Source organism: Mus musculus, chromosome 4 (assembly GCF_000001635.26).
Source record: "Mus musculus strain C57BL/6J chromosome 4, GRCm38.p6 C57BL/6J".
NCBI lineage: Eukaryota > Metazoa > Chordata > Mammalia > Rodentia > Muridae > Mus > Mus musculus.
Genome location: NC_000070.6, coordinates 116,793,979 through 116,819,700, shown reverse-complemented (window position 1 = coordinate 116,819,700; position 25,722 = coordinate 116,793,979). Strand labels below are relative to the sequence as shown.

The 25,722-nt window shown below is 47.8% G+C and overlaps 3 protein-coding genes across 13 annotated transcripts in view; 1 reads left to right on the top strand and 2 right to left on the bottom strand.

The window, feature by feature from the left end:
• Nucleotides 1–261: 261 nt before the first annotated feature.
• Nucleotides 262–12,065, bottom strand: Mutyh (mutY DNA glycosylase). 8 transcript variants are annotated; one of them, NM_001159581.1, is made up of 17 exons: nt 11,930–11,967; nt 8,760–8,852; nt 5,265–5,382; nt 3,989–4,137; nt 3,863–3,902; nt 3,666–3,739; nt 3,347–3,388; nt 3,194–3,265; nt 3,005–3,118; nt 2,826–2,923; nt 2,602–2,746; nt 2,467–2,521; nt 2,126–2,317; nt 1,896–2,032; nt 1,664–1,813; nt 1,419–1,460; nt 270–446 (listed from the first exon to the last, which is right to left on the bottom strand). In NM_001159581.1, the coding sequence occupies exons 3-17, from the start codon at nt 5,374–5,376 to the stop codon at nt 321–323; spliced, it is 1,548 nt and encodes a 515-aa protein (NP_001153053.1). In that variant the 5' UTR covers nt 5,377–5,382; nt 8,760–8,852; nt 11,930–11,967; the 3' UTR covers nt 270–320. The 8 variants fall into 8 exon arrangements, 7 of the variants coding, with proteins under 7 accessions (XP_030109634.1, XP_006503457.1, XP_030109635.1 ...); NM_133250.2 differs by lacking the exon at nt 8,760–8,852; XM_006503392.3 differs by lacking the exons at nt 270–446; nt 8,760–8,852 and adding an exon at nt 927–1,131 and having other exon boundaries at nt 11,930–12,064.
• A 34-nt stretch (nt 12,066–12,099) lies between these two features.
• Toe1 (target of EGR1, member 1 (nuclear)) lies at nt 12,100–15,698 on the top strand. 2 transcript variants are annotated; one of them, XM_006503353.4, is made up of 8 exons: nt 12,100–12,233; nt 12,897–13,084; nt 13,175–13,215; nt 13,346–13,442; nt 13,558–13,716; nt 13,956–14,215; nt 14,407–14,569; nt 14,646–15,695. In XM_006503353.4, exons 6-8 carry the CDS (start codon nt 14,124–14,126, stop codon nt 15,264–15,266), a joined length of 876 nt encoding a protein of 291 aa, XP_006503416.1. In that variant the 5' UTR covers nt 12,100–12,233; nt 12,897–13,084; nt 13,175–13,215; nt 13,346–13,442; nt 13,558–13,716; nt 13,956–14,123; the 3' UTR covers nt 15,267–15,695. The 2 variants fall into 2 exon arrangements, with proteins under 2 accessions (XP_006503416.1, NP_080930.1); NM_026654.2 differs by having other exon boundaries at nt 12,142–12,233; nt 12,942–13,084; nt 14,646–15,698.
• Nucleotides 15,453–25,722, bottom strand: part of Tesk2 (testis-specific kinase 2) — an 83,340-nt gene continuing 73,070 nt past the window's right edge. For 2 of the 3 annotated variants that reach the window (XM_030253443.1, XM_006503008.4), the window contains 6 exons: nt 19,086–19,168; nt 18,457–18,541; nt 18,169–18,252; nt 17,895–17,981; nt 17,360–17,477; nt 15,459–17,104 (listed from right to left, as the gene is read on the bottom strand). In XM_030253443.1, the coding sequence (XP_030109303.1) occupies nt 16,389–17,104; nt 17,360–17,477; nt 17,895–17,981; nt 18,169–18,252; nt 18,457–18,541; nt 19,086–19,168 (1,173 nt within the window). In that variant the 3' untranslated portion in view covers nt 15,459–16,388. Of the gene's footprint in view, nt 17,105–17,359; nt 17,478–17,894; nt 17,982–18,168; nt 18,253–18,456; nt 18,542–19,085; nt 19,169–25,722 lie in introns of all 3 variants that reach the window. The other variant, NM_146151.4, reaches the window with a different exon arrangement.

Genomic DNA, 25,722 nt, shown 5'->3' with positions numbered 1-25,722 from the left:
GGCCAGCATAGCTCAGCCGCCTGGGTAAGGTGATGTCTAGTTCCAATCAGAGCTGACCTGAGACCCAGATGGGAGTGATGGATGTCAGGCACTTGACAGCTGCTCCCTCCAGCTGCCCTTGCTCTTTTTCGAGGGAGAACATCTGGTCAGGGTGCCTCTAGCCTCCAGAACTGTCAGCCAGAGGAAGTCAGACCCGAGCTGACTTTACCATCTTCTGAGTCTCTCAAACTTAAGAGGCTAGAGAAAGCCCAGAAAGTTCTCCAAAGGACTACAAAAATAAGCACTTTATTAGACTGGATTTTGGGTAGGGAATCCCAGTATCACTGGGTAGTACTGTTGGGTTTGTCTGTGGGGATATGACGCTGAAAGAAAGTATCCAGGACTTGCTGTCCCAGGCTGGGTTTTTTCCTGCTTGATGGAGGACACACCTGGGACCTTTTTGAACCCTGTGCAAAATTCAAAGGTGGGAGGTAATGAGTACACCAGGGACTCTTCTACCCACTGGGGTAGGGAGAAATTTCCAACTGCCTTCAAGTATCAACCTCTTCAATCGACTCCCTAAAAGGTACCCAAGAAAATTTTGCTAAGATACAAAGCTGGGCTGGGGACATAGCTGGGTTGATGGAAGGCTTGCCTAACACACACAGAACCCTAGGTTTGAGTGCAGTGGGCGTGTGCCTAGATCCCATGGTGAAGGAGGATTACAAGTTCAAGGCCATCTTCAGCTGCACAATGAGGGTGAGAATGGATGGGTCAGTGGTTAAGAATGTCCTACAGGAGATCTGAGTGGGGGACCCAGGATACACCTTATGTGTAGTTCTCAACTACCTATAACATCAAATCCAGGGATCCAATGCCCTCTTCCAGCCTCAATGGGCACTGCACTGAATGTACATACACACACACATATACACACACACACATAATTAAAATAGTTAGAATACATCTTTTCTTCAAAAAAAAAAAAAAGTCTGTCTTCTCCACCTAAAATGTGTTGGCAGTCAGGATTTCATGTCCTGGCTGACTGACGCAGAGCCGCTCTCTCCAGCTCCTTAAGCACGCAGACTCCACTGTGTTCCAGTCATGTGTGACTCTCCTCCCAAAGCTGAAGGAAGCTACTCATTTCTAGGACTCAAATTAGCAGTTATTTTCTCTAAGCAGCTTTTCCTAATTCTTTTCTCACGGATGGCTCACTACAAAGCTCCCACACACCTAGCACAAACACTTGGTGTACCTTTGACAGAGAGCCCACTCCAATGTTCTTGTTCCCTACCCTGAGGTTCATACTGTACAATCAGTCCCTAGTTTACAAACTGTCCTTCCGCCTCCAGCAAAACCTAGAATGGGGAGTACTCATCCCAGAAGGTCAACAGAAACAGGCCTGGGGGAAGAGGGCGGAATGCACCTCTGAGGCTCACCTTGCGGGTCCCTTGCCGATGGTCCTCATACATGCGGAACACCTAGCAAAGATGGAGGTGGAAGGAACAAGACAGGGCTGGCACCTTCTACCAAAAGAACCAACACCCTGAGTTCCACCCCAGCCTATGGTCAGCCGCAGCCATACTGTTTACAGCATACATTCTTTCTCAGTTACACAGCAAGGAGTTTACATAAAGCATGTAAGAGACAGACAAGAGGACAGCAAAGACAACAAAGGTGGTGCCTTTTTCATGGCAGTAGACACAGCTGCATTGCAGAATTCCTCCCAGGTCAGCCATCGAGCGCCAGGAGGTGCAGTGCTCGCTGGGGCTTGATCTAGAGCCAGACTATATACTTGATACGTCAGTTTGATGTGAGAGAAGATGTGGATAACCTGGGGGGAGGAGGAAGAGACCGAACCAGGTCTGTGAATGTGAACCCAGAATCCCTCGTCCCTGTCACCTTTGCTAACCTACCTCCCCAAGGTGCTGGAGACGAATGGCAGGGAGGGGCCCACACCAGCGCTGCAGTTCCTGCAGAAGGGCTTTGTGCTGATGCTGTTCTGAGGGCTCCAAGGTGACAGATGGGAACTCCCACAGTCCTGCCAGCAGACCTGATGGCAGCCAGATATGGAGTCAGCCTCCTCTACTGCCTGTTCTAACTCCTCTGTTGCTCATGACTGTCCTCCATCCCAATATCTGGGTACCTGAGTCAGGCCTTTGCACCAGGAGGACCAGGGGACCCCCGATGGCTCCGGGCTGCTCCACAACACAGGTGGCAGAGTACTCCTCCCTGGGAGGCCTGCGGCTGGCCTTTCGAGGAAAGTTGGCCACTCCCATGCTGGGGTCCCAGGGGCTTGAGGAAGTGAGGCAAAGCTGGCACTGTCTAGTGTTGAGAGCTGGAAACAAAGATTCCCAGCCCTGCTCAGGCCAAGGGGCCTTAGGTACCAAGCCCAGGCGGAGGCTTAGTCCCACTGCAGAATCATACTCAGGCTTGAAAAGGGACCTCTCTGAAAGGGACAGGGATGGGGTGAGGGCCGGTGCTCACCACACTCCTCTATGTCAGGACGGCCTGGCAAGGCTGAGAGCTGACCCCGCTGCACCTGGGAGACACAGAAGAGGGTGTCACAGCACAAGGGTCACTCTCTAGGACACTCTAATACCTCTTCCTCTGGAGGCTCACCCTCTGGTATGCCCGGCATAAACTCTGCACGGGGCAATGGCTGCAGAGAGGGCGCTGTGGGGTGCACACTGTAGCCCCCAGCTCCATGGCAGCTTGATTGAAGTCCCCAGGCCGGGCTGGGTCCACGAGCTGCTGGGCTAAGTTCCTAAAAGTAAGGAGCACTTCTGTAAGCAAAGGCCCTTTAAACAGACCCTTTCCAACTTCCCGTCACCTCATTACCCTACCAGAGGTGATGAGAGACAAGGGTGCTGGTGGGATCGGCACCAATGGCCCGGACACGGCACAGCACCCGTAAAACGTTCCCATCCACCACACCGGTTACCTGCACAAGAGGAGCCTGGGGGTCAGACTGGACTTGGAGTAAGGGGCGCTCACATTAAGTATAGCCAGGCTATGGGTTTACCTGGTCAAAGGCGATGGAAGCAATGGCTCCAGCCGTGTACCGCCCCACACCAGGCAGGAGCTGCTGTAGGGTCTCTGCTGTACGTGGCATATGGCCTCCTAGCTCCTCTACCACCTAATGGAGCAGGAAGCTCACAGTTTAAGATATCTGGGGACACCGGGCTATTTTTCAGTGCACCCACCCACTTACCTTCCTAGCTCCTTCTTGTAGCCGACGGCCTCGAGAATAGTAGCCCAGGCCAGACCAGAGCTGGTTCACCTCCTAGATGGAGGTCAGAGGTCAAAGTTCAGTGGTCTGTCTCTCAGTTGTTTCTATCTTCCCTACCCAAGGTGGGGTCCTCACCTCCAGGGAAGCGCTGGCCAGGTCTTGAAGCTTTGGCCACTTCTGTAAACCCAAGACAGGCAAAAAGAAGTAAGGTCAAAAGCCAGGTGTGGTGGCGCACACCTTTGATCCCAGCACTTGGGAGGCAGAGGCAGGTGAATTTCTGAGTTTGAGGCCAGCCTGGTCTACAGAGTGAGTTCCAGGGCAGCCAGGGCTATACAGAGAAACCCTGTCTCGAAAAAACAAACAAACAAAAAAAAAGAAGTAAGGTCAAGAATGGGGGTGATAGAGGAAGCCTTTTCTGGGGTCTAGTCAACTCTCCCTCCCTCCCCAACATCACCTGCATCCATCGAGTATAATAGTCGATCACTGTGGCAACCTGGGTCTGCTGCAGCATAACCTCTGACACCCACACTGGGGAAGGGGGATTAATGTGAGAGGACTGCTAACGTACCCTGGCTCCAAGCTCTTAGCCCTCAAACGTAAGAACAACCCCTAAACCCAAGGACTTCCAGGCAAAGCAGCCTTTGTACTGACCAGCATAGGCCCTCCTGTCCGAGTTGGCCTCTTCTTTTGCCTGTCAATAAAACCAAGGGTGAAAACTACTGTCAAAAGGGCGAAGTGCTAACTTCCCATTCCACTGTCTCTGTCCCATCCACTTACCAAGTTTCTCCAAGGGAGGTCACGCTTCTCTTGGTCATACCAGCTGAGCAAGTTGCTTCGGAAAGCTGTGACATCGGCCACGTCGCTGAAGAGATGATATGGGGAGACAGAGGCCTGCAGTAACTCCTCTCTCTTCTGCTTGGCCAGGCCTGCAGGACAGCCAGGGGAACTCAGGAATCTTTTTTTTAAGAATTATTTTTAACTCTGTGTGTGTCCAAGGTCTCTGATTCCCTAGAGCTGGAGTTCTCAGCAGTTGTGAACTGCCTGAGAGCTGAGTCATCTCTGGAAACCCTTTTCAGTTTTCTGAGGCAAGGCCTCAACAGGACCTCATCCACTCCAGGCTGGACTCAACCTTGCTAAGTAGCCAAGGCTGGTTATGAACTAATCCTGTCTCAACCTCCCAAGTGCTAGGATGACAAGGGTGATCACCACGCCTGCCTCTTCAGGATTTACGATGTATCTAATTGTTTTTATTGTGTTTCTGATGTGATGTGTGGGCATGAGAGCCATGGTGTGCATGTGGAGGTCAGAGAGAGCCATGGTGTGCATGTGGAGGTCAGAGAGAGCCATGGTATGCATGTGGAGGTCAGAGAGAGCCATGGTGTGCATGTGGAGGTCAGAGAGAGCCATGGTGTGCATGTGGAGGTCAGAGGGATGCTTTCTCGAAGTCTGTTCTCTCCTTCTGCCTTTCCATGGGTCCGGGAGGTCAAACTCAGGTCATTAGGTTTGTGTGGCAAAGGCTTCTTCCAGCTGAGCCGTCTGCTGGCTCTTTTACGGATCATTTTTAGCACAGGCGCATTGGAGACCCAGAGCACAATAACCTATACAATCTGTTCCCACTCAGGGCCTCTCCTACTCTCGTCTCTCGCTCAGGCTTTGCAACTGCCATCAGACCAGAGTTCTGGTTGTGTGAAGCCCTGACCAAATTTCTGATCTTAGTTTTGTCAGAGTCACTGTTTTCTCTCCGCCACAAACAAAAATCCAACAGTTTTAGTTAGGAGAATATATACTATGCAAGGGGCATCCCTATTTACAAATCATATTCAGGCTTATAAGCTCATGTGATCCCATGAGAGCCACATGACACACAAGAATGTGTCAAAGAAATTGTTTTATTCTACTGGTAATAAAACACCCAGAGCAGTGGCTCAAAATTACACAGCAACACAGTCAGAATTTGCTTCTTAATTCCTTGGTTCACAGCAAGCCTGAATCTGCCCTCTTTTCTGGCCAGTGAAACCAGCTCCTTGAAACTGGTGAGGGACAAGCTCCTTACCATCCAGGCTGGAAGGCTTGGCCTGGCTGCTGCTAAGGGCACGTGTTCTCCTTCTCTTGTGGTTGGCTGGTTGCTTTTTGTGACTCCTCACAGATGCTTGGAGTTTCTTCATGATAATCTGGAACAGACAGATGTAGCCAATGTGGTCATCTCTCGAAACAAAAGGGCAAAGGTCAGGCACAATGAGGCTGAATCTCAGGAGTCCTGCAGGAATTATAGCCAACCCTTCCCAGATCACTCAGAGTGTCTAACTGTTTTTCCTTTTTTTTTTTTGTCTTTTGTCTGCATGCATGCATGTAGATACCATGTGCGACCCTCAGAGACTAGAGAAGGTGTCAGATCCCTGAAACTGGAGTATAGTATTTGTGCTAAGAACTGAACTCTGCTATAAGGACTGCCAGTGCCTTTAAATGCCGAACCATCTCTCTAGCCCTGTTTTTTGTCTTCTGAAGTAGGGTCTCACTTATATAGTACAGACTGGTTTCATAGTCCTGATCTCCTGTGATGGATGTCAATTTAACTAAGATCAACTAAAATCCAAACAGCTGGACATGTCTGTGAAGAATTTTCTTGATTGGATTTTATGAAGTGGAAAAACACATCCTAACCCTGGATCATCATCCCTTTTGGTGGTACCCACATCAAAGGACAAAGAGGTAGAAGCTTGCTTTTTGCCTGTTTGCCGTTAATCTTGCTGGCAAGTTTATCTTTCTGTTGCTGAGACATCTTTTCCCTGGTATTAGAACCTACTCCAGGATTCAAACATAGACTGAAGACCAGCAGCTCTCCAGTCCCCAGAGTCAGTGACTTCAGCACAGATTGGGACTGCAGAGACCTCCAGTTTCTCAGACTGAACCGCCACGAGATTCTTGGCCTTTCCATCAGGAGATAGCCATTGTTGAACCACAGCCTATAAGCCACTCTATTAAATCACCTCTTAATATGGATACTCTATCAGTTCTGCTCCTTTAGAGACTGAAATATATCCTCCTATCATTACCTCCCATGTGTGCACAACTATACCTGACATGTCTGTACCGGTTGGTTCTGTGTGTCAATCTGACACAAGCTAATTATCAGAGAGGGAAGAGCCTCTGTTGAGGAAATGCCTCATGAGATCCAGCTGTCAGGCATTTTCTCAGTGATCAGTGGAGGGCCCACCTGCCATCCTTGAGCTGGTGGTCCTGGGTTCTATAACAAAGCAGGCTGGGCAATCCATGCGGAGCAAGCCAGTAAGCAGCACCCTCCATGGCTTCTGCATCAGCTCCTGCCTCTAGGATCCTGCCCTGACTTGAATGGTCCTCATAAGATCATGTTTGAAGGCTTTGTCCCCAGTTAGTGGAACTGTCTGGGAAGGACTATGAGGTGTGGCCTTGTTGGAGCATGTGTGTCTCTGGGGGTGGCGGGCTTTGAAATTTAAAAAGGCTCATGCCAGGGCCAGGTCTGTCTGTCTGTCTTTCTTTCTTTTTCTTTGCTGTCTGGATGCAAAGTTCTCAGTCACTGCTTCCCACCATGATGATCATGGACTAAACCTATGAAACTGTGAGCCAGCCCCAGTTAAATGCTTCTTGTTTTTCTGGTTTTTGTTTTTTTAAAGTAATAGTTGCCTTGGTCACGGTGCCTTTTCCGAGCAGTAGAACAGAAACAAATGCCTATGGTTTGGTGTTGGCTAACTATGGCACTGAGGTATGCCCAAAGAAGTTGAGCAAGTGGCTTCAGGGGATGCTAGACAAAAAGTAAAGGGGCGGGGTGGGGCGGGGCCAAAACCCAAGGAGCACTTGTATATACCTGATGCCTAGCACCATGTATCCATTGTTATGGGGTGTTTGGGGTGTCTAGGAGTATGAGATATGTAGGAAGTTTGCCTGTTAGATATCTAGCATAGTTATACTAAACATCTGTAACCACCTAGTCCACTTCACAGAAATGAGAAATAAGGATGAGGGGGAAAGACTTGCTTGAGAACAGATAGCAAGTCAATGAAATAAGGCAGATGGACTAATTTCATTCCAAATCGATTCCTGGGCTAGTAAATTTTACTGGCTGGCCATTAAGTCATGAGAAAATACATCAGGCTGATGCTGCCAGCCTGCTTTCCTGGGTATCTTTTCTCTAATTGCAAAAAAAAAAATTACTAACAGGGGACAGTAGGATCACTGAGCAGATACCGGTGCCTGATGACCATGGCATGCCCGGGCTCACATACATATACGACACGCAGACTAGAAATAGATTAAATAAAGCCAATAGGAGAAGGGACTTTCTAAAAGTACCTGACACTTAGAGGGAGTGCTTACTCAGGCAGGGACTAGTACTTCTATACAGCTCAGGAAGCAGAGGCCTGAAGAGTGAAGCAATTTAATCTTATCTCTGCTGTGCTGCAACCCTACCTAACCTGTTTAATAGTCTCCCCCCTCCTCCCCTTCATTTTCATCAAATGACCCTGCTTCCAATTTCGGGGCAGCGGGTATACAAATGTAAGTCTATTTGCTCTGCCTTCCCCCCCAACCTTTATGTGAAGGCCTCCTCTTCCCCAGGACCACACCTACAGTACTTTGAAGAGGACACATTCTCTTGTCATCGCCAACTTCCTTGCCATGCTCACTCACTTTCACAATTCCTCCTACAGCCTGTTCTCTGAAGAAGAAAGCAAGACTTCTTTGATCATGGCTTCTGGGCTGGCAGCTGTAATCTCAACATTTAGGAGATGAAGCCAGGAGGTTGAGAAGGTCAAGGCCATCTTCAGCTAAGCTGAGTTTGAGGGCTACTCTAGCCGGCACGAAACAGCATGGCAAAGAAAACACTCGTGATGCTGCTTTGTTTTTTTTCCCACTTCTATACACGAACTGTTTAATGGCTTCTCATCAATCCCTGAACAAATATTTATATTTATAGACTGCCTACTGTGTGTCAAACCATCTACCCCAGTGTAGGAGCTACAGAAGTCCTTGTGCTCACAGGTAAGCACCAGGGGAAGCGGGAATGTTAAACACGCAGGGGTGGGGCTCTCTGCAAAGGGAGAGACCTAAAACCCATTTTCTACCCAGAAAGCCGGGTAATAACCCAGTGACAGCTCCTCTATCTGTGTGGCTGAGGCAACACCCAATCCTTCCCCAGACACTTAGCAGTCTTTGAACCTGTTCTCTATGGATGATCTCACTGTACTTTTGCCAAGGGTTTTGATATCTTAAGTTTGATTGTACACGTGGGGTTGAGTGATTTATCACCAGGAAATCTTTCACCAAAATGTGTTGTGCTTAGATATGCCTAAAAAAAATCTACTGGGGGGAGGGGGGAGGGTGAGACTCCGAATACTGGCTACAGAGTTGTGTTGAACCAAACCAAGGTGCTTTGGGAGGCCATGATGAAACCTCAGCAAACATGGACAGCTTCTGCCAGAAGACAACTTATATTCTAACAGGCAGTCAATGAACAATACACATAACAAATTATGCAAGACACTTAAGTAACTAGCTGGCTGGCAGTGATGCACACCTTTAATCCCAGCGCCTGGGAGGCAGAGGCAGGCGGAGCTCTGGGAGTTCAAGGCCAGTCTGGTCTTCGGAGCAAGTTCCAGGACAGCCGGAGCTATGGAGAAACCCAGTATTGAAAAAGAAAAAAAAAAATTAAAAATAAAGTAACTGTTGGCATACAGAGGTGAAAAGTAACTCAAGTGAAGGGTGTGAGGTGCTAGAAAAAGGACACAAGTGTTGTAATTTTATAGAAGGATCACAGGGTGTGGTGGCACCTTTAATCCCAGCCATGGGGAAGCAGAGGCAGGTGGGTCACTGAGTCTACAGTGCAGGTTCCAGGGCAGCCAGAGCTATACAGAGAACCCTATCTCACAAAACAGAAAGGAAATGATTAAAATATTTTAGAGACTTGGTGGGCATGGTGGTACTTCTTTAATGCGGGCACTTGGAAGGCAGAGACAAGCAGATAGGTATGAGTTCCAGACCAGCCTGGTCTACACAGTAAGTTCCAGTCTAGCCAGGGCTACAAAGTGAGAGACCCTGTCTTAAACGAACAAATGAGACAGTGGAGGAGCCCTGAAGAGACTGGCAGCAGGTCTGTGGCATTGCAAGCAATCTAGTGTGTTGTAATGCATGGGAGAGGGGATGGAAGGTAGGACTCAGGTGAGAGGAGGTGGACAGGTTGGGTAGTCACAAAGTAGCTTGGGGAGGGGGAGGACTTTCAGGTCACACTACTGGCTCTTAGACAAACTCGTCTTGGTATCACTGTGAAGATCTATGGATCAGTGCCCTAGGTTCTTGTTTGGTGGGGAGCCATTGGGTGAGCTACTTGGTGAGCCAGACCAGTGCAAGAGTGAGGTCAAGGAGCGTGCAAACCCTGGCAGGAGTGGGGCTCCTTTCCTCCTTGTTCTGGGCCTGCATATCCCAGAGCATGAAGCCTTATGACCCCTACCCCCACCACCCTTGAGGGTAGCCTGGTGCCCGAATTACAAGCTAAACTTCTCTTCCTCTAAGGAAACATCAGGCAAGCACCCAGAATTGCTCTTCGTGCATTCCCAGCATCTCAGCACCCGCCAATGATGCACACCCAGCCTGAAAAGCCCTACTCAGTCCCCAAGGTTTATATAGCTCTTGTTACCCCCAATAGAGGAGAGCAGTTTCACTGAAGCCTGTCTCCAGGAGAGGGCTGTTTCTTCCACACGCACAGGCTGAGATCCTGCTAACCCACCAGCCCGGCTAAGCTTCATTCCTTCCAGTCCAACCCAGTATGCAAGGTGCTTTGATATCCAGAGGCCAGAGTCTCATCCTTTCACTATGCTCCAACTGCCTAACTTAATCTTATTTTACTTTATTTTGCCACAGGCTCTCACTATGCAGCCTTGGCTGGCCTGGAACTCTGCCTCCCTAGTGCTAAGGTTCATGGCTTTTGTCACCACCATACCTGGCATTCTCCATTGTAGCTTTTATAGCAAGTGTAATGTCAAATTTACTTTTGATTCTTTTGGTCAATGTCTTCTTATTCTACTTTAAATGAAACAGCATTTTGGAAGCTAAGCTGGATGACTATGAACTCTGGTTTCATCTCAAACAAATAAACCAACCAACCACAAGCCTGGGAGTTGAGAAGATAGTTCAGTGGTTAGTGATAATTAGTTGGATTTCCAGCACCTCATAATCATCTGAAACTCCAGTTTCAGGTGATCCAACACCTTCTTCTAGCCTCATGGGCACCAGGGACCCTCCCTGTGCACATACATATATTCAAGAAAATACTCATATATATCAAATAAACACGGACACAGGGACCCTGTGCACATATACAGGAAAGCAGTCATATATATTAAACAAACAAAGTAAAAGTTAAAAAAAATCCCACAACTTTTGAGTGGAGATGTTGGTCAGTTAGTGACTGTCTAGGGAACATGAAGTCCTGGGTTCAATCCCGGATCCCACGTGGCTGCACAGTGGGGGCTCATGAGTTTTGATCATAGCATCCATATTGGACTGCTCATAAACCAGCTGTGATATCAGCCCTAGGCTACGGCCAGGGGGATTAGAGGGCTGTGAGATCTGTGTTGGAGGGTGGGATCCGACTGCACTCACACACACGGACCCACGCAGAAATCATACACGGAATTAAAAATAGTAACAAACCTTTTTTGTTTTTGTTTTTTGGAGACGGGTTTCTCTGTGTAGTTCTGGCTGTCCTGGAACTCACTTTGTAGACCAGGCTGGCCTCGAACTCAGAAACCCACCTAATCCGCCTGCCTCTGCCTCCCAAAGTGCTGGGGCTAAAGGCGTGCGCCACCATCGCCCACTACAAATCTTTTTTAAAAAGTCAAACTAGCCGGGCGTGGTGGCGCACGCCTTTAATCCCAGCACTCAGGAGGCAGAGGCAGGTGGATTTCTGAGTTTGAGGCCAGCCTGGTCTACAAAGTGAGTTCCAGGACAGCCAGGACTATACAGAGAAACCCTGTCTCGAAAAACCAAAAAAAAAAAAAAAAAAAAAAGTCAAACTAGAGTGGTTGTGCACACCTATAACCCAGCACTCCAGGTGTGGAGATTGCTTTTTGTTTTGTTTTATAGAGACGAGAGTTTCTCTGTGCAGCCCTGGAGCTCACTCAGTACACCAGGCTGGCCTTGAACTCAGAGATCCGCCTGCCTCTGCCTCCTGAAGGATGAGATTATTGTCAGGCACCATCCCACCCAGCCTGAATTTTTAAAGATAAGTTTGAAGCCTTTTATCTTTTAAGATAAGGAGAAATCTAGGTCGGTGGAGCTAGAGAACACTTCCTAGGATGGGACTGAATTCCGACATTGTTACCACCTACAGGTCAAATTAAGACCTACCAAAACCTTAACTCAAGTGCACATTAATACTTGGGTGAATTATCTTTAAAACGTTCCTGGTCATTTTACCACTTATCTACCTGTGTCCTGTAGAACGCTTCCCTCTCACTTCCTTATCTTTCTGGACTTGTGTCCATGCTCAGGACCCCTTTACTCGGCCGTGCACCCCTCTCTCCCGAACTCCTAGGCTTGCTTTAGCTCAGCGCAGGAGGCATTCTTTCCCCAACCCAGCGCCGAGAAGCCTGCGCTGCCCATGCCAACCCTGAGTTTGTGTAAGTGAAACGATCGGCTGTAATTTTAAGATTCCACGTTCCCGCCACCACAAATGAAAGCACAGATTACCTCCTGCGCAGTCTCCGACCGGCCGCTCCCAAGAAACCCCGAAGGGGGCGTGGCTTCGGTCAGTAGGACCGTCCAGCCAATAGACACTCAGCGCGCGCAAGGCCCACGCTCCGCACCCCGCCCGACCACTCGGAACGGAAGTTGACCCTACGGGACCCAGACGCCGAGACCCCGCCCCATCCTAGATCCGTGTCGCTTCTGGAGACGAAGCGGAAGTCTCTGCGTACCTCCAGAAGGCTGGCGAGGGGCGTCATGGCCGCGGACAGTGACGATGATGTGCCTCCAGTTCCAACGCCCTCTGACGGTGAGCGGCTCCCCAGGGATGGCCACAGAAGCCTAAGGGGTCCTGGGGAGGGAAAAGCCTCGGCCCGGTAGCTCGGAGACAGGCCTGTAGTTCTTCTTGCCTCAGCTATCTTAGACTACAACTCCCAGTGTGCAGCGCGTGCAACTGCAAAACCCGAACTGTTGTAGAGTGGAGCAGTGAGGTGGGATGGGTGGTGTGTTTTGGACGGAGCCGGTGGTTGTCAGTCGGTAATACCAGAGTGCGTAGTCGTCCACAGTAAGTGGAGCTTGGGTTTAACTTTGGAGCACTCCGGTAGCTGTTGAGGCATCATGTATATGTGGCTTTATGGGATCGGTTTGTGTTTGAGATAGGAGCATGCTCTGTAGGCTAGCCTTGAACTCGTGGTCCTTCAGCCTAATGCTCCCTAGTCCTGGGATTACAGGCTGGAGGATAAAGAATCCTCAAAGGTTATCTAGTCCACTTTTCTCCTGATCATGATGCAAAAAAGAAATGATTTCCCAGTCCCACATAAAGGCACTAAAAGACACAGATGCCCTTTTTCCAAATTTAGGGCACTGCCCATTTCAGAGCTTGTGTTTAGAGCTGGTAGATGTAAAATCTTTAAGTGAAAGCTTGTCAGTGGGCACCCCTTTGCCCACATCTAGCTTGGTGTTTGCTCCACAGGGACCTTGTGAAACCATCTAAATCCATCAACGCCCTTATCCCCAGGTGGTGTCAACAAAAACACACAACCTGCAGAGGAGTTTGTGGTTCGGGTTCCTGTGGTAGACGTGCAGAGTGACAACTTCAAGGAGATATGGCCATCACTCTTGCTAGCCTTAAAGACAGCTAGCTTTGTGGCTGTGGACACGGTGAGGAGTGGGAGGAAGGGAGGGCAGGTGGCTGTGAAGTGTTTGGTGATGGGTGTGGAAAATAACCACACTTCCTTTACCCACCCATAGGAGCTGAGTGGGCTCGGGGATAGGAAGAGTTTGCTGAACCAGTAAGTATAAGCCTTGCCTGTGATCCCAGCTCTAACAAATATGTAGGTCTCAACCCAGAAGCTAGGGACTGCCAGCCCTGGTAGTTTGGGTTCTTTGTGAAACTAACTCATGCCCAAACCCAACTCTAAGGTGCATTGAGGAACGTTACAAGGCCGTGTGTCATGCTGCCAGGACCCGTTCTGTCCTGTCCCTGGGCCTCGCCTGCTTCAGGCAGCAACCAGATAAGGTAGGAATTACCTTCATCCCAGGTCTGAGGGAGGCATGGGGCCTGAGAGTTGAGATCTTAATGGTGGAAATTTTTCCTCCCAGTTTTTGGTAAAGTAGATCCTCATGTTTTTCAGGGTGAAAATTCTTACTTGGCTCAAGTGTTCAATCTCACCCTGCTATGCATAGAGGAGTACGTTATAGAACCGAAGTCTGTGCAGTTCCTGGTACAGCATGGCTTCAACTTCAACCGGCAGTACGCCCAGGGTATCCCCTACCATAAGGGCAATGACAAGGTAGCTCTCCAGCTTCCTCTGGCCTTGAGTTCGAGTCCCGTGTGGTTTATTTCTTGCTTGCATAGGCCTGGGGGGTGGGGGGTGGGGGACATGTGTGTGACAAGGCTCGAGAAACAAGACCTTTGTGGAAGGGGCAGGGCGGGGTTAGATAATGAGGCGGTGCTTCCCCAGTGGGAAACCTGGTTAAGTGTGCTGACTGGGTGCTGACTGGGCATCGTTGTCCTTCCCCTTCCACCTAGGGAGATGAGAGCCAGAGCCAGTCGGTACGGACGCTGTTCCTTGAACTGATTCGGGCCCGACGGCCCCTGGTGCTACATAATGGCCTTATAGACTTGGTGTTCCTGTACCAGAATTTCTACGCGCACCTGCCTGAGAACTTGGGGACCTTCACTGCTGACCTGTGTGAGATGTTCCCAGCAGGCATCTATGACACCAAATATGCCGCCGAGTTCCATGCCCGATTTGTAGCTTCCTACTTAGAATACGCTTTCCGGAAATGGTGAGAACATGGTTGATGGGAAGGGGTGGGGCCTGGCATGAGCCTGTTTCATTCACTTATTTATCTAGTACCTACCATATGCCAGGCACTGTTTTTAGGTGCTGAAGATTCAGCAGTGAACAAAACACAACCCCCCCTGTTCTGGTGGAACTTATATGCTAGTGAAGCAATACCTTCTTGCGCTGTTGCAGTGAGCGGGAGAATGGGAAGCAGCGGGCAGCTGGCAGCCCACATCTTGCCCTGGAATTCTGCAGCTATCCATCTAGCATGAGCGGGCACATTGACTACCGCTGCTGTATGTCCCCTGGGACCTGCCGTCGTTCTCGTACCACTGGCATCTGTGACAAGTTCTCGGTGAGTAAATGTCCATTTCTTGGGGAGGGAAGGCTCTGATGTATGGAGCCCCTTCTTACACTTTTCCAACCTCCAGGCCTATGGCTGGTGTCCTCTGGGACCACAGTGTCCTCAGTCACACGATATTGACCTTATAATTGACACTGATGAGGCTGTGGCAGAAGATAAGCGGCGGAGACGGCGACGTAAGGACAAACGGAAGAGGTCTTTACAGAGCCAACCAGGGACACAGACCCTTGCGGAAGCTGAAGATGGTCCTCCCACAAAACAGGTCTGTGAAGATAGCCTCGAGACTGAGAAAATGGAACAAAAAGTGGCAGAAGGTGAGGCTGGGGATCAGCCTGGCTCCAGGGAAGGTCACACAAGTAGCTTGGAGATGGCACATAGGAGGACAAGTGCTGAAACAGCTGATGTGGCCACCTCAGAGCTGCTGGTGAACCAAGCCAGCACTAACCCCGTGCCTGGGGACGGACTGCATCGTGCTGGTTTTGACGCCTTTATGACAGGCTATGTGATGGCCTATGTGGGCCTGAGCCAGGGACTTCAACTCTGCAGCTCTGAACCTTGGCTTCCTGAATGTCACAACAAGGTATATCTAAGTGGCAAAACTGTACCCCTCACAGTGACCAAGAGCCAGTTTTCCCGTCCATCCAAAGCCCACAACCAGAAAATGAAGCTGGCTTGGGGCAGCAGCTGACTCCAACATCTGCCTGGTAACTAGGCCCAGGGAAAGAAGCGAAGAGTAGGAGAAGAGATGTTTGGCAGAGTGTAGTGGCTTGTGTTGGTCATTCCAGGAACCTAAGGGCTAAGGCAGGAGGACTGTTACAAGTTCATGGTCTACATAGTCCCAAGTCACCCAGAGCTATACAGCAAAATCATATTTCAAAAATAAGTCATTTGAGTCTTTAATCTAATTATGTCACATTTAACTGCTACAGAGTTGTCGAGCAGGTCCTGGCAAACACTGACTACTTCAGTACTGTCTTCTTTTGCAGACTCAGAGGCCTGGGTACAAATAAGGCTAACTAGCACCTGCAACATCAACTTTATTATTTTTTTAATCTGAAAGTGTTTTGGGAAAAGTTTAAAAAAAAAATCAACAGAAATATGAAAATATTTGACCAACTTCATTCTTTGGTTATTTCTTATCGCGGCTCTTTAAGAACAGACTGTTCCCAAAGCTCCAGCTACAGGAGGAAAGAAAATCAGTCCAAGTATAAACCATTAACTAAAGGGTTGTATCACCTGTTGACACATACATAGAGCAGGCCCTAGGGCCTACAATACCAGCCCCACTCCCAACGCCAAGGTTGAAAGTCTTGAGGCAAAACATTAAGACTCCTTTATAAATATGAAAATAGATTAATCAACTGGAAAAGTCTTTGACTAGGTTAGCTAAAAGATCCTTGACCACCACATTGCCTTGTCCCCCTTGCATAGAGATGTAGTGATGTGGTCTGACATACAGTAAGTGCAAACCGCAATTATTCAAGTGTCTGAGACACACTGGCAAGAGGCATCCCAGTCGTCATGTCTAAGAAACAGCCACACCCTAGCGGCCTCCTGCCAACTCCAGTTTCCATCCTGTAGCTTACATGCCCCAGAATCGGCATGAGAGACTTAAGAGTAGGAAAGGGACTGGTACATGGTACCTGCCAGCCCAGCCTAGCACGAAGAGTTTTTTGGTCCTGTCTAGGACGTGCACTGTGGTCCATGGGAACCAAACCTCCTTGCTGGATTTCAGAGGCTTAAAATTAGGTTGGCCCTAACTACTGAAACGCCTCTCATATGGCAGGCAGGGACTAGTCCTGCCCCCATCTCACCCATCCTGCTTTGCCTGGGTTTGCAAGCTTATTCCAGAGATAGAGAAGTAGACAGAAGCTCTTCGTGGCCTTTCCTCTTCCACCTCCATCTCCTCAGAGGCAGCCCCAGTGCATAGGCTGGTCCCCTTAAGCCTGGGTCCAAAACCGTTCTCTTCTTGGGGGTTAGAGCAGTCCATGGCCTCGTGGCCTGAAGCAGCTGATAGGGCAGATGTCCGGAATGGTGGGATCTCTCTTACTCCGTACTTGAGACTACTGAGTCGTGGTGGAGGCCCATCAGAGAGTGATTCTTCACAGCCCATAAATGGACAAGCCTGATGCAAGAACTCAGGTGAACCAGGCAAAGACCGCCACCGTCTGGAAGACATGGCCAAAGGCTCCTGACAGTCAGCCAGAGTTGTACTTCCAGGCCCCGGTGCATCCAGGTCAAATACAAGGGAAATGACAGATTTGCTGGGTAGGTCAAAGAATTTGACCTTCCCGCCCTTGAGGTCTTGGCGTGCACTGAAAGGGTTGACTTTTGGGGTATGTGTAGCACCATCTCGTGGCTGGTAATAGGGGTCCAAGACACTGACTGTACGTGGGGGCTTATGAGAAAAAATATCTGACTGGCTTCGAGACAGCCAGATAGTACGTCTTGGACGTGGAGACTTGTGGGGAATCTTGTCATCCAGTGAACTCAGTCGCTTCCCTCCAGGCACTTTCTCCAGTGGTCCTAAAGAACAGCAAGCCTGGGTTACTCTCAGGCAATATAAGCAGTATTTTATTACATACTTTTCTTGTCCATTTCATCAACGAGGGAGCAAACGGGGAAGCAGTGTGACAAGTCACCCCTGTATGAGAGCCTAGTACTTTACTGCCCATGACCACTGCCCTCCTCCTTCTGAACCCAGCCTTCCCTAGAGGAAATGTCTCACAGTCTCTTCCCTCCCTTTGGGGTCAAGTTTGGGGTTCTGATCTGATCTCTTACCTTTAGCTGTGGGCTGTAGCTTCCTATCTCTCTCCAACTCTTCTTCCGGTAAGCGGCTCATAATTTCCTTTAGGGTCTTCCCAATCTCCTCAAAGGATGGGCGCAGTTTGGGGTCCATCTGCAGGCATCCATACCAGCCATGAGCCCTATAGTTCACTTCTCACCCCAAAGATGAAGTGTGAGTCTGTTTCTGGCATCTTTGAAGATTCAGATTGGGTAACTAAAGTTTTCTCTAGTATTAGGACTCCAACAAATAAAACCTGACAAAGCTTGGTCAGCACTCAAGGAGAGCTATGGAGTTTAACCTGCAGGCTGAGGACTGAAAAATAAAAAACAGCCTTTTTTTCTGTCTTTGGTCCAGGGCTCTCTGGAGAGCCTGTACAGATCAGAGTAGGAATATGGTTGGTGTTACACATCTGGGGGAAATGATGGCATGCCCCTTATGAGGCAAATGTGTAGCCTTTCCCTACATGCTAACCAAATGAAAAGGACTCAGCCAGCACCTGACCAAAGCCAGGTGAAGAAAGACACTCACATTACAGCAGTTAAAGGTGAGCTGCAGGAAGTCTGAGGGGCAGTCTCCCACCATGTTCTGGAAAGCATCGTAATCCAGCCCGAAATTCTGTGGATGAATAAGGTGGAAAAGTGTACAAGGGACACAAACAGGAAAGTCATAAATTATACACACACTTAGAAGCTGGGAGCTGCCTCAGAAATGGAGTAGTTCCAGCACTCCACCCCAAGGGTAAAACAGTTCCATCGTCAAGCCAACCCATCCCCGTAGTGTTCGTTCCATGCCAGCAGCTCACCTCTGTGCGGGGAAGATAGTCCGGATCAGCCTGAATGCGGGCGATGATCTCGCAGAGGATGATACCATAAGAGAAGACATCTGCCTGGTTAAGTAGTCAGAGCTCAGTTTCCCTCAGTGGAGTGAGGAGTGGGATACCTTCCCTGCCTCACCCACATCTCTTTAACAGCCTAGGTCTAGGCCGTGTTTCCCATATTCTATTCAAGTCATCCACCGGGTAACTGCCAGATGCTAGCATGAATGACTCAGATCCTTACCTGGGCCACAAAGGCTAATCTCTAATACTTACCTTCTCATTATAAGGCTCATCTCGGAGAACCTCAGGTGCCATCCAGAAAGGCGAGCCCACCACAGCTAGCTTCTCCCTCCCTATACTGTGAAGGAAAGAAACTTTGCCAGTGCCTGGTGCAATGGGAATTAACAAAATAAAACCAAGGTTTCACATAGCCTAAACTGTATATAATGGAGGATGACTTCTAGCTATTGATCCTCCAGCTTCTCCCTTCAGAGTTCTGGTGTTGGGATTTGTGCATTCGAGGTGAGCAAGCACTATATTAACTGGGCTGTGTCCCCAGCCCTTTTTTAAGTCTTTGTTGCTGAGACACAGGCTCATAAAGCCCCTACTAGGCTCAAATTTGCAGGGATCCGTCTGCCTCTGCCTTGAAAGCACTGGGATTAGAGTGTGCCACCATGTCTGTCCATACAGTCAGAGAGCAGTGGGATTACAGGTGTGTGCCACTATGCCCTACTATAACAAGATACACGGATCTTTTGATCGCTGGGGTTTTGTTGCTCCCAAGGATGGGTATAGACTTGGAGGAGTCAATTCAAGGAGTGAACCTGAGCCGTGGCCAGGTCCTGATTCTGCCTTAGTTCTGACCACTGCCTGTGGGCTTGGTGTCCATTAGGGTTACTCACCTAGCGTCAGGGATCTTCTCAGCCAGGCCGAAGTCAGCTACCACAGCAGAGTAACCGTTTTCATCTCTCTTTATCAGGCAGTTCTAGGGTTCCCAAAGCAAAGAAGGTAGCTTAGAAGGAGGGATCAGCCAGCCAGAGTTAACACTCATGTCTCCCTACAAGAATAGCTTGTCCTGTTTATTGGTGAACCACACACTTAGCCTGATCCCAAGGTCAAAATGGGGTGAGGTTAGCTGTGATCCTTTAACCAGCCCTGGGGAGGCAGCAGTTCCAGGCCAGCTGGGGTACACACTGAGAGTCTGTGCCATGGTTAGTCTTGGTTGTCAACTATGTCTGCAATTAACTAAAACACAGGTGGCTGGGAACGCCTGTGACAGATTTTTTTTTTTTTTCCTAAATTATTTCAGGTGGGAAGTCCCACTTTAATCCAGATCTTTGAGGTGGGAAGACCCACCTCTAATCTGTGTCACGCCCTCTGCTGGCAGCCTATATACAGGACATAGAAGGAAGATGCTTCCTCTCTGCCTGCTTGCTTGTACTCTCACTGACATGCCACGCCCTCACTGGCATTAGAGCCTACTTTGATATTCTGGCATAGATAGACGATCAGCTGAGACATCAGACTGAACAACTACGGTATTCTTGCCCCTTCTGATGGTAGACAGCCATTGTTGGACTAACTGGACCACAGCCTATAAACTATTCTAATAAATCTATTCATTCTATAAGTTTTGTTCTTCAAACCCGTGTTCTCAACCTTCCTAATGCTGCAACCCTTTAGTACAGTTCCTCGTGTTGTGGTGACTCCCAACCACAAAATTATTTTTATTGCTACTTCATAACTAATTTTGCTACTATTATGAATTGTAATGTAAATATTTTGCCAAAGTCATGACCCACAGGTTGAGAATCATTGCTCTAGAGAACCCTAATACACCCCATCTCCCCCACCTCCAAAAAAAGGCCAAGTGAGAAGATAATTCTGGATTCTGAGTGAGTGACTGCCTTAGGTTTCACTTCAGGCTTCAAACAAGTTTTTTATTTTGTTTTTTGTTTTTTTTTTTTTAAAGATTTATTTATTGATTATATGTAAGTACACTGTAGCTGTCTTCAGACACACCAGAAGAGGGTGTCAGATCTCGTTACGGGTGGTTGTGAGCCACCATGTGGTTGCTGGGATTTGAACTCCGGACCTTTGGAAGAACAGTCGGGTGTTCTTACCCACTAAGCCATCTCACCAGCCCCTGTTTTTTTGTTTTTTAATCTAAATGTTTCTGTAAGCAACCTACTCCACAAGCAAAGGGATAGAACATCAGTATATAACGGTCATCATTTGATCCAACAGTAACAACAAATGTGTGCTTAAGGCCGAGTGATGGTCCAGAATCTCTCTTCTCCTTTTTGTAGCACACAAGAAGCAGGTTCACAGGACAGTTATGGGAGACTACCATCTTCCCAGTGGAAAAGCTGAAGGTAGGCAATAAACTCTGGTCAGCCATGCTTATAGGGGGTGACTTGAGGAAAATACACAGCTTTCTTCTCATCCAGGGCAGTGTGAGGAAATGGACGAGGAACTTTCACATTCCCCACAGTGCGCACCGGATCAATATGGGCAGAAATGCCCTTAGCAGCTGAAGAAGGCCAGAACTCACACGTGGCTATTACCTCTTGTTTTCGTGTGTGTTTGTCAGGACAGTCTCACTATGTAGCCCTTGGCTGGCCTAGAACTAAAAGTGCAGACTAGGATGGCTTACAGAGATCTGTTTGCCTCTGGGGTGATAGGGTTAAAGGTACGAGCCACCATGACCAGACAAAACCATGATTTTGGACTCAGACTCCTGTATTTTATTTTTTGGTAGAGCCCAGGTTGGCCTAGAACTTGGTACGTATCTGAGGATGACCTTGCTTCTCCAGCCTCCACTTCACAAGTGCTGAATTTCTAAAGCACATTTTTTTTAAGGTTCCCCCACCCACACCCACACCCACACCCACACCCACACCCGCAAATAAGGGTCTCTGTATACCCCTGGCAGTTCTAGAACTGCCCTGTAGACCAGGCTGGCCTAGAACTCACAGAGATCCACCTACCTTTGCCTCCTGAGTACTGGGATTAAAGGGGTGCCACCGTTGACTTTCTGTTTTGTTTTTTTGTTTTGTTTTGTTTTTTGTTTTTCGAGACAGGGTTTCTCTTTATAGCCCTGGCTGTCCTGGAACTCACTTTGTAGACCAGGCTGGCCTCGAACTCAGAAATCTGCCTGCCTCTGCCTCCCAAGTGCTGGGATTAAAGGCATGTGCCACCACTGCCCAGCACTAAGCATGGTCTTAAGAATCAAAGATACTTCTGCGAATAAAACAGAAATCCTTCTGCAAATAAAACAGAAATCCTGTCTCTTAAAGCTTACTATAATGTAGGCGGGCAATGAAGGTGCATGCCTTAGTCCCAGCACTTGAGAGGCAGAGGCAGGTGGATCTCTGTGAGTTCAATGCTAGCCTAGTCTACAGAGCGAGTCCTAAGAGTGTCAAATCCTATTATAAATAAATAAATAAACAAACAAACAAACAAACAAACAAACAAATAACTTACTATAATGTACTGTAGAAGGACAAACTATCAGGCCACTGGCTTCCCTGTTTCCTCAGTATACAGTTACCAAAACCCAACCCTAATCTTGCAAAAAGAGGGAGGCTCAGGACAGCTTCTGAAGTTTACATATACTATTTTTCATTGACCAAAAGATAATAACCAAATTCCCTGGCATAAGAAGTTTGTGACCTGGCTGGGATCATATCTCAGTGGTACAATGTGAGCTTAGCCTACATGAGACTTGGTTCAGTGCCTAGCATCTGCTCATTAAAAATATGATGTGGCCCACTTTCCACATCCCTGCTCCTGCTATGCAATGCACCTTCCCAAACGTGTCACATGCAAGTTGGACCTAGCAAACTTGAAGAACTCCTTTAAGTCTTTGCTTATGTTTTCTCTTTTTTTCCATTTGGAATATTTTCTGATCTACGCATTTGGGAGTGCATAAGGTTTATTTTTCTTTTTTTCTTTTTTTTTTTTTAAAGATTTATTTATTATTATATGTAAGTACACTGTAGCTGTCTTCAGACACTCCAGAAGAGGGAGTCAGAAGTCGGGTGCTCTTACCCACTGAGCCATCTCACCAGCCCGGTTTATTTTTCTGTGTGTGTGTGTGTGTGTGTGTATGTGTGTGTGTGTGCATGCGTGTGTGTGTGTGTGTGTGTGTGTATGTATGTATGTATGTATTTGGTACTTGGATTAAACTCAGTGCTCACACATGGAGAGTGCTCTATCTACTCGACCACTGAACCCTTAGCCCTACCACACCTTCCTTGAAGGCAACCCTATCTTTGCAACCCTGATCTCTCCAGCCCTTCACCTTTTTCTCTTCTTAACTCCCCGAGTTCCTCTGTGCCACTCTTGTGACAGTCTAGAAGAACATCTCTGGAGCAGATTCTTAGTAGTCAGTTTGTGGGAGAGGCTAAGGGCATGGTACTGAACAAACACTGCCATCTCTAGAGAAAGAATGACCCCAAATGACCTATAAATAACCCAAGCTGCAGCTAGCTCTCCCCAAATAGCTGTAGTGGAAATAGCCCCAACACTCCAGGCTCAGGAGACCCACACCCCACCTCTTCCAGAGGCAGCAGAGAGCAGGAATTCTTGGCTCACAGAAACATTTGTGGGGCCAACAAGGCCCCATGTGACCCAACCCAGCCCTCCCTCCCTCTCTCTGTTGCCAGTCTGGCTGAGTTACCTCCTGTTTATTGCACACCAGGTACACATTAACTGATTATTCTGATCTTGATGTACTCTGGCTATTCTTCCCTGTTATTATTCCATCACAATCAATCCTGGACCCCAGAGAAGTAAAGTGGGTGACTTTCAAGGACTGTCCTTGTGCTGGCTCGTCTCTAAGTTCTGCTGGATCAACACTCCAGATCTCTGACTTTGTCTATGAAAAGATGGGCCCTATGCCAACTTGTCAGCTAAAGCCCCAGGTCTAGGTCAGCCTGTGAGACAGTGACAGCTCACATCCATTACTTCTTTCTCTCATCCTCTTCATGGTTCACCAACAACTCAGACTTCTGTTTCCAGGGCTGTTCTACTGTCCTATTTGCTGTTTGATTTGGTTTTTAGAAATTCTGACCAGGTGTAGTGACACATACTTTTAATCTCAGTGCTCAGAAGCAAGAGGATCTCTGTGAGTTGGAGGCTAGCTTGTCTATACAGTGAGTTCCAGGACATTTAGTAATATAAATAGTGAGACCCTGTCTCAGAAGAAAAAAAAAAGGGGTAATAACTCCAGGTGCCCTAACAGCCACTCCCTGCATCTCTCAAATGTTCCCATCTTCTGTTTTGGGACAGTATCTCCCATGCAGCTCAAACTGGTCTTGAACTTGTGATCCTCTCGCCTCATCCTCAGACACCCTGAAATCCAGGATTAGATTACAAACATGAGCCGGCATACCCTGGTACATTTTAAATTGTGTGTGTGTGTGTGTGTGTGTGTGTGTGTGTGTGTGTGTGTGTAGATGTGCACCTAGCAAACATGTGGAAGTCAAAACAACTTGGCAGGAGTAAGTTTCTTCTACCATGTGGGCAGAGCTCGGGTCATCAAGCGTGGTGCAAATACTTTTACCCACCGAACCATCTCTGTGTCTGCTTCCACCCTCTGATACCTTGTTTGTTTGTTTGTTTTGTTTTTTTCTTTCTTTTTTTAAAAGATTTATTTATTTATTTATTTATTTATTTATTTATTTATTTATTATATGTAAGTACACTGTAGCTGTCTTCAGACACTCCAGAAGAGGGCATCAGATTTTGTTACAGATGGTTGGGAGCCACCATATGGTTGCTGGGATTTGAACTCAGGACCTTCGGAAGAGCAGTCGGCACTCTTAACCACTGAGCCATCTCACCAGCTTCCTGTTTTGTTTTTTTCTAGACAGGGTTTCTCTGTGTAGCCCTGGCTGTCCTGGAACTCACTCTGTAGACCAGGCTGGCCTCGAACTCAGAAATTCGCCTGCCTCTGCCTCCCAAGTGCTTGGATTAAAGGCGTGCACCACCACGCCCGGCTACCTTTGTGCTTTTTAAATATATTTATTATTTGAAACTAGGTATGTGTGTATGTATGTCTGTATGTGGGTGAGTTAACAACAGGGGCTGGAGAGATGGCTTAGAAGTTAAGAGCACTGGCTGCTGTTCCAGGACTCAGGTTCAATTCCCAGCACCCACATGGCAACTCACAACTGTCTGTAATTCCAGTTCCAAGAGATCTGACACTCTCACACAGACATACATGCAGGTAAAACACCAATATATATATAATAAAAAACAAATCATCAGGGCTGGAGAGATGGCTCAGCGGTTAAGAGCACTGACTGCTCTTCCAGAGGTCCTGAGTTCAAATCCCAGCAACCACATGGTGGCTTACAACCATCCGTAATGAGATCTGACGCCCTCTTCTGGTGTGTCTGAAGACAGCTACAGTGTACTTAGATTATAATAAATAAATCTTTTTTAAAAATTTAAAAAAACAACAAACAAACAAAAAAAACAAATCATCAAAAACAACAACAACAACAAAAGAGCAAACAAAGGCTAAGCATGGTGGCCCAAGCCTTTAATTCTGGCACCAAGGATGCTGAGACAAGATTGCTAAGTTTGAGACCAACCAGGGCTATACAACAATTTTGAGACCAGTTATAGTTACATAAAAAAGGAGGGCCAGTGATATCACTCACCGGTAGAGTTCCTACCTACCATGAATACATCTCTATGTTCAACCCCAAGCATTGCAAAACAAGAATAGATGAATCTACTCTTTTCAATTTGAGTTCCATTCTAGAGAACTTCTATACCACCATTAGACCTTTAAAAAGTCATTAAATCTCTCCACTTCCCAGGATCCTCAATACCACCTTAAAGTTTAGACTGATGTGGGGTGGTGCGTGTCTACAATCCCAGTACTTGGGAGGCAGAGACAAGGGTTGCCCTATTAAAGCCAGTGAGGGTTCCTTATCCAGGGAGTGTTGTAAGTCCCTAAGTTTTCTTTTTAAATGTTTGGGTGTTTTGCCAGGACATCTGAATGCCCTGTGAATTAAGTGCCTGCAGAGGCCAGAAGAGGGCACTGGATCACAGAAGGCCACGAGCCACCATGCTGAAGATGAGAATGGGACTAGAAGAGCAACCAGTACTCAAAACTGATGAGCCTTCTCCCTACATTTTGTTTTAAGCCCACTGATAAATAGAATCCCTACTGTCATATTAGGAAAAGCAAAGGCTGGTGATCTTACCTAATAGTTCCTTTGGGTTGTTTTAGTTTGTTCTTTTTATTTGCTTATTTGGTCTTTTTTTGTTTGTTTGTTTTTCGAGACAGGGTTTCCCTGTGTAGCCCTGGCTGTCCTGGAACTCACTCTGTAGACCAGGCTGGCCTCCAACTCAGAAATCCGCCTGCCTCTTCCTCCCAAGTGCTGGGATTAAAGGTGTGTGCCACTACTGCCCTCCTCATTTTTTGACTTGGTAGTCTCACTAGATAGCCTGAGCTAACCTCAAATGGTGATCATCATGTCCGACTCTCACAAGGATGAGATTATAGGCATTCCTATC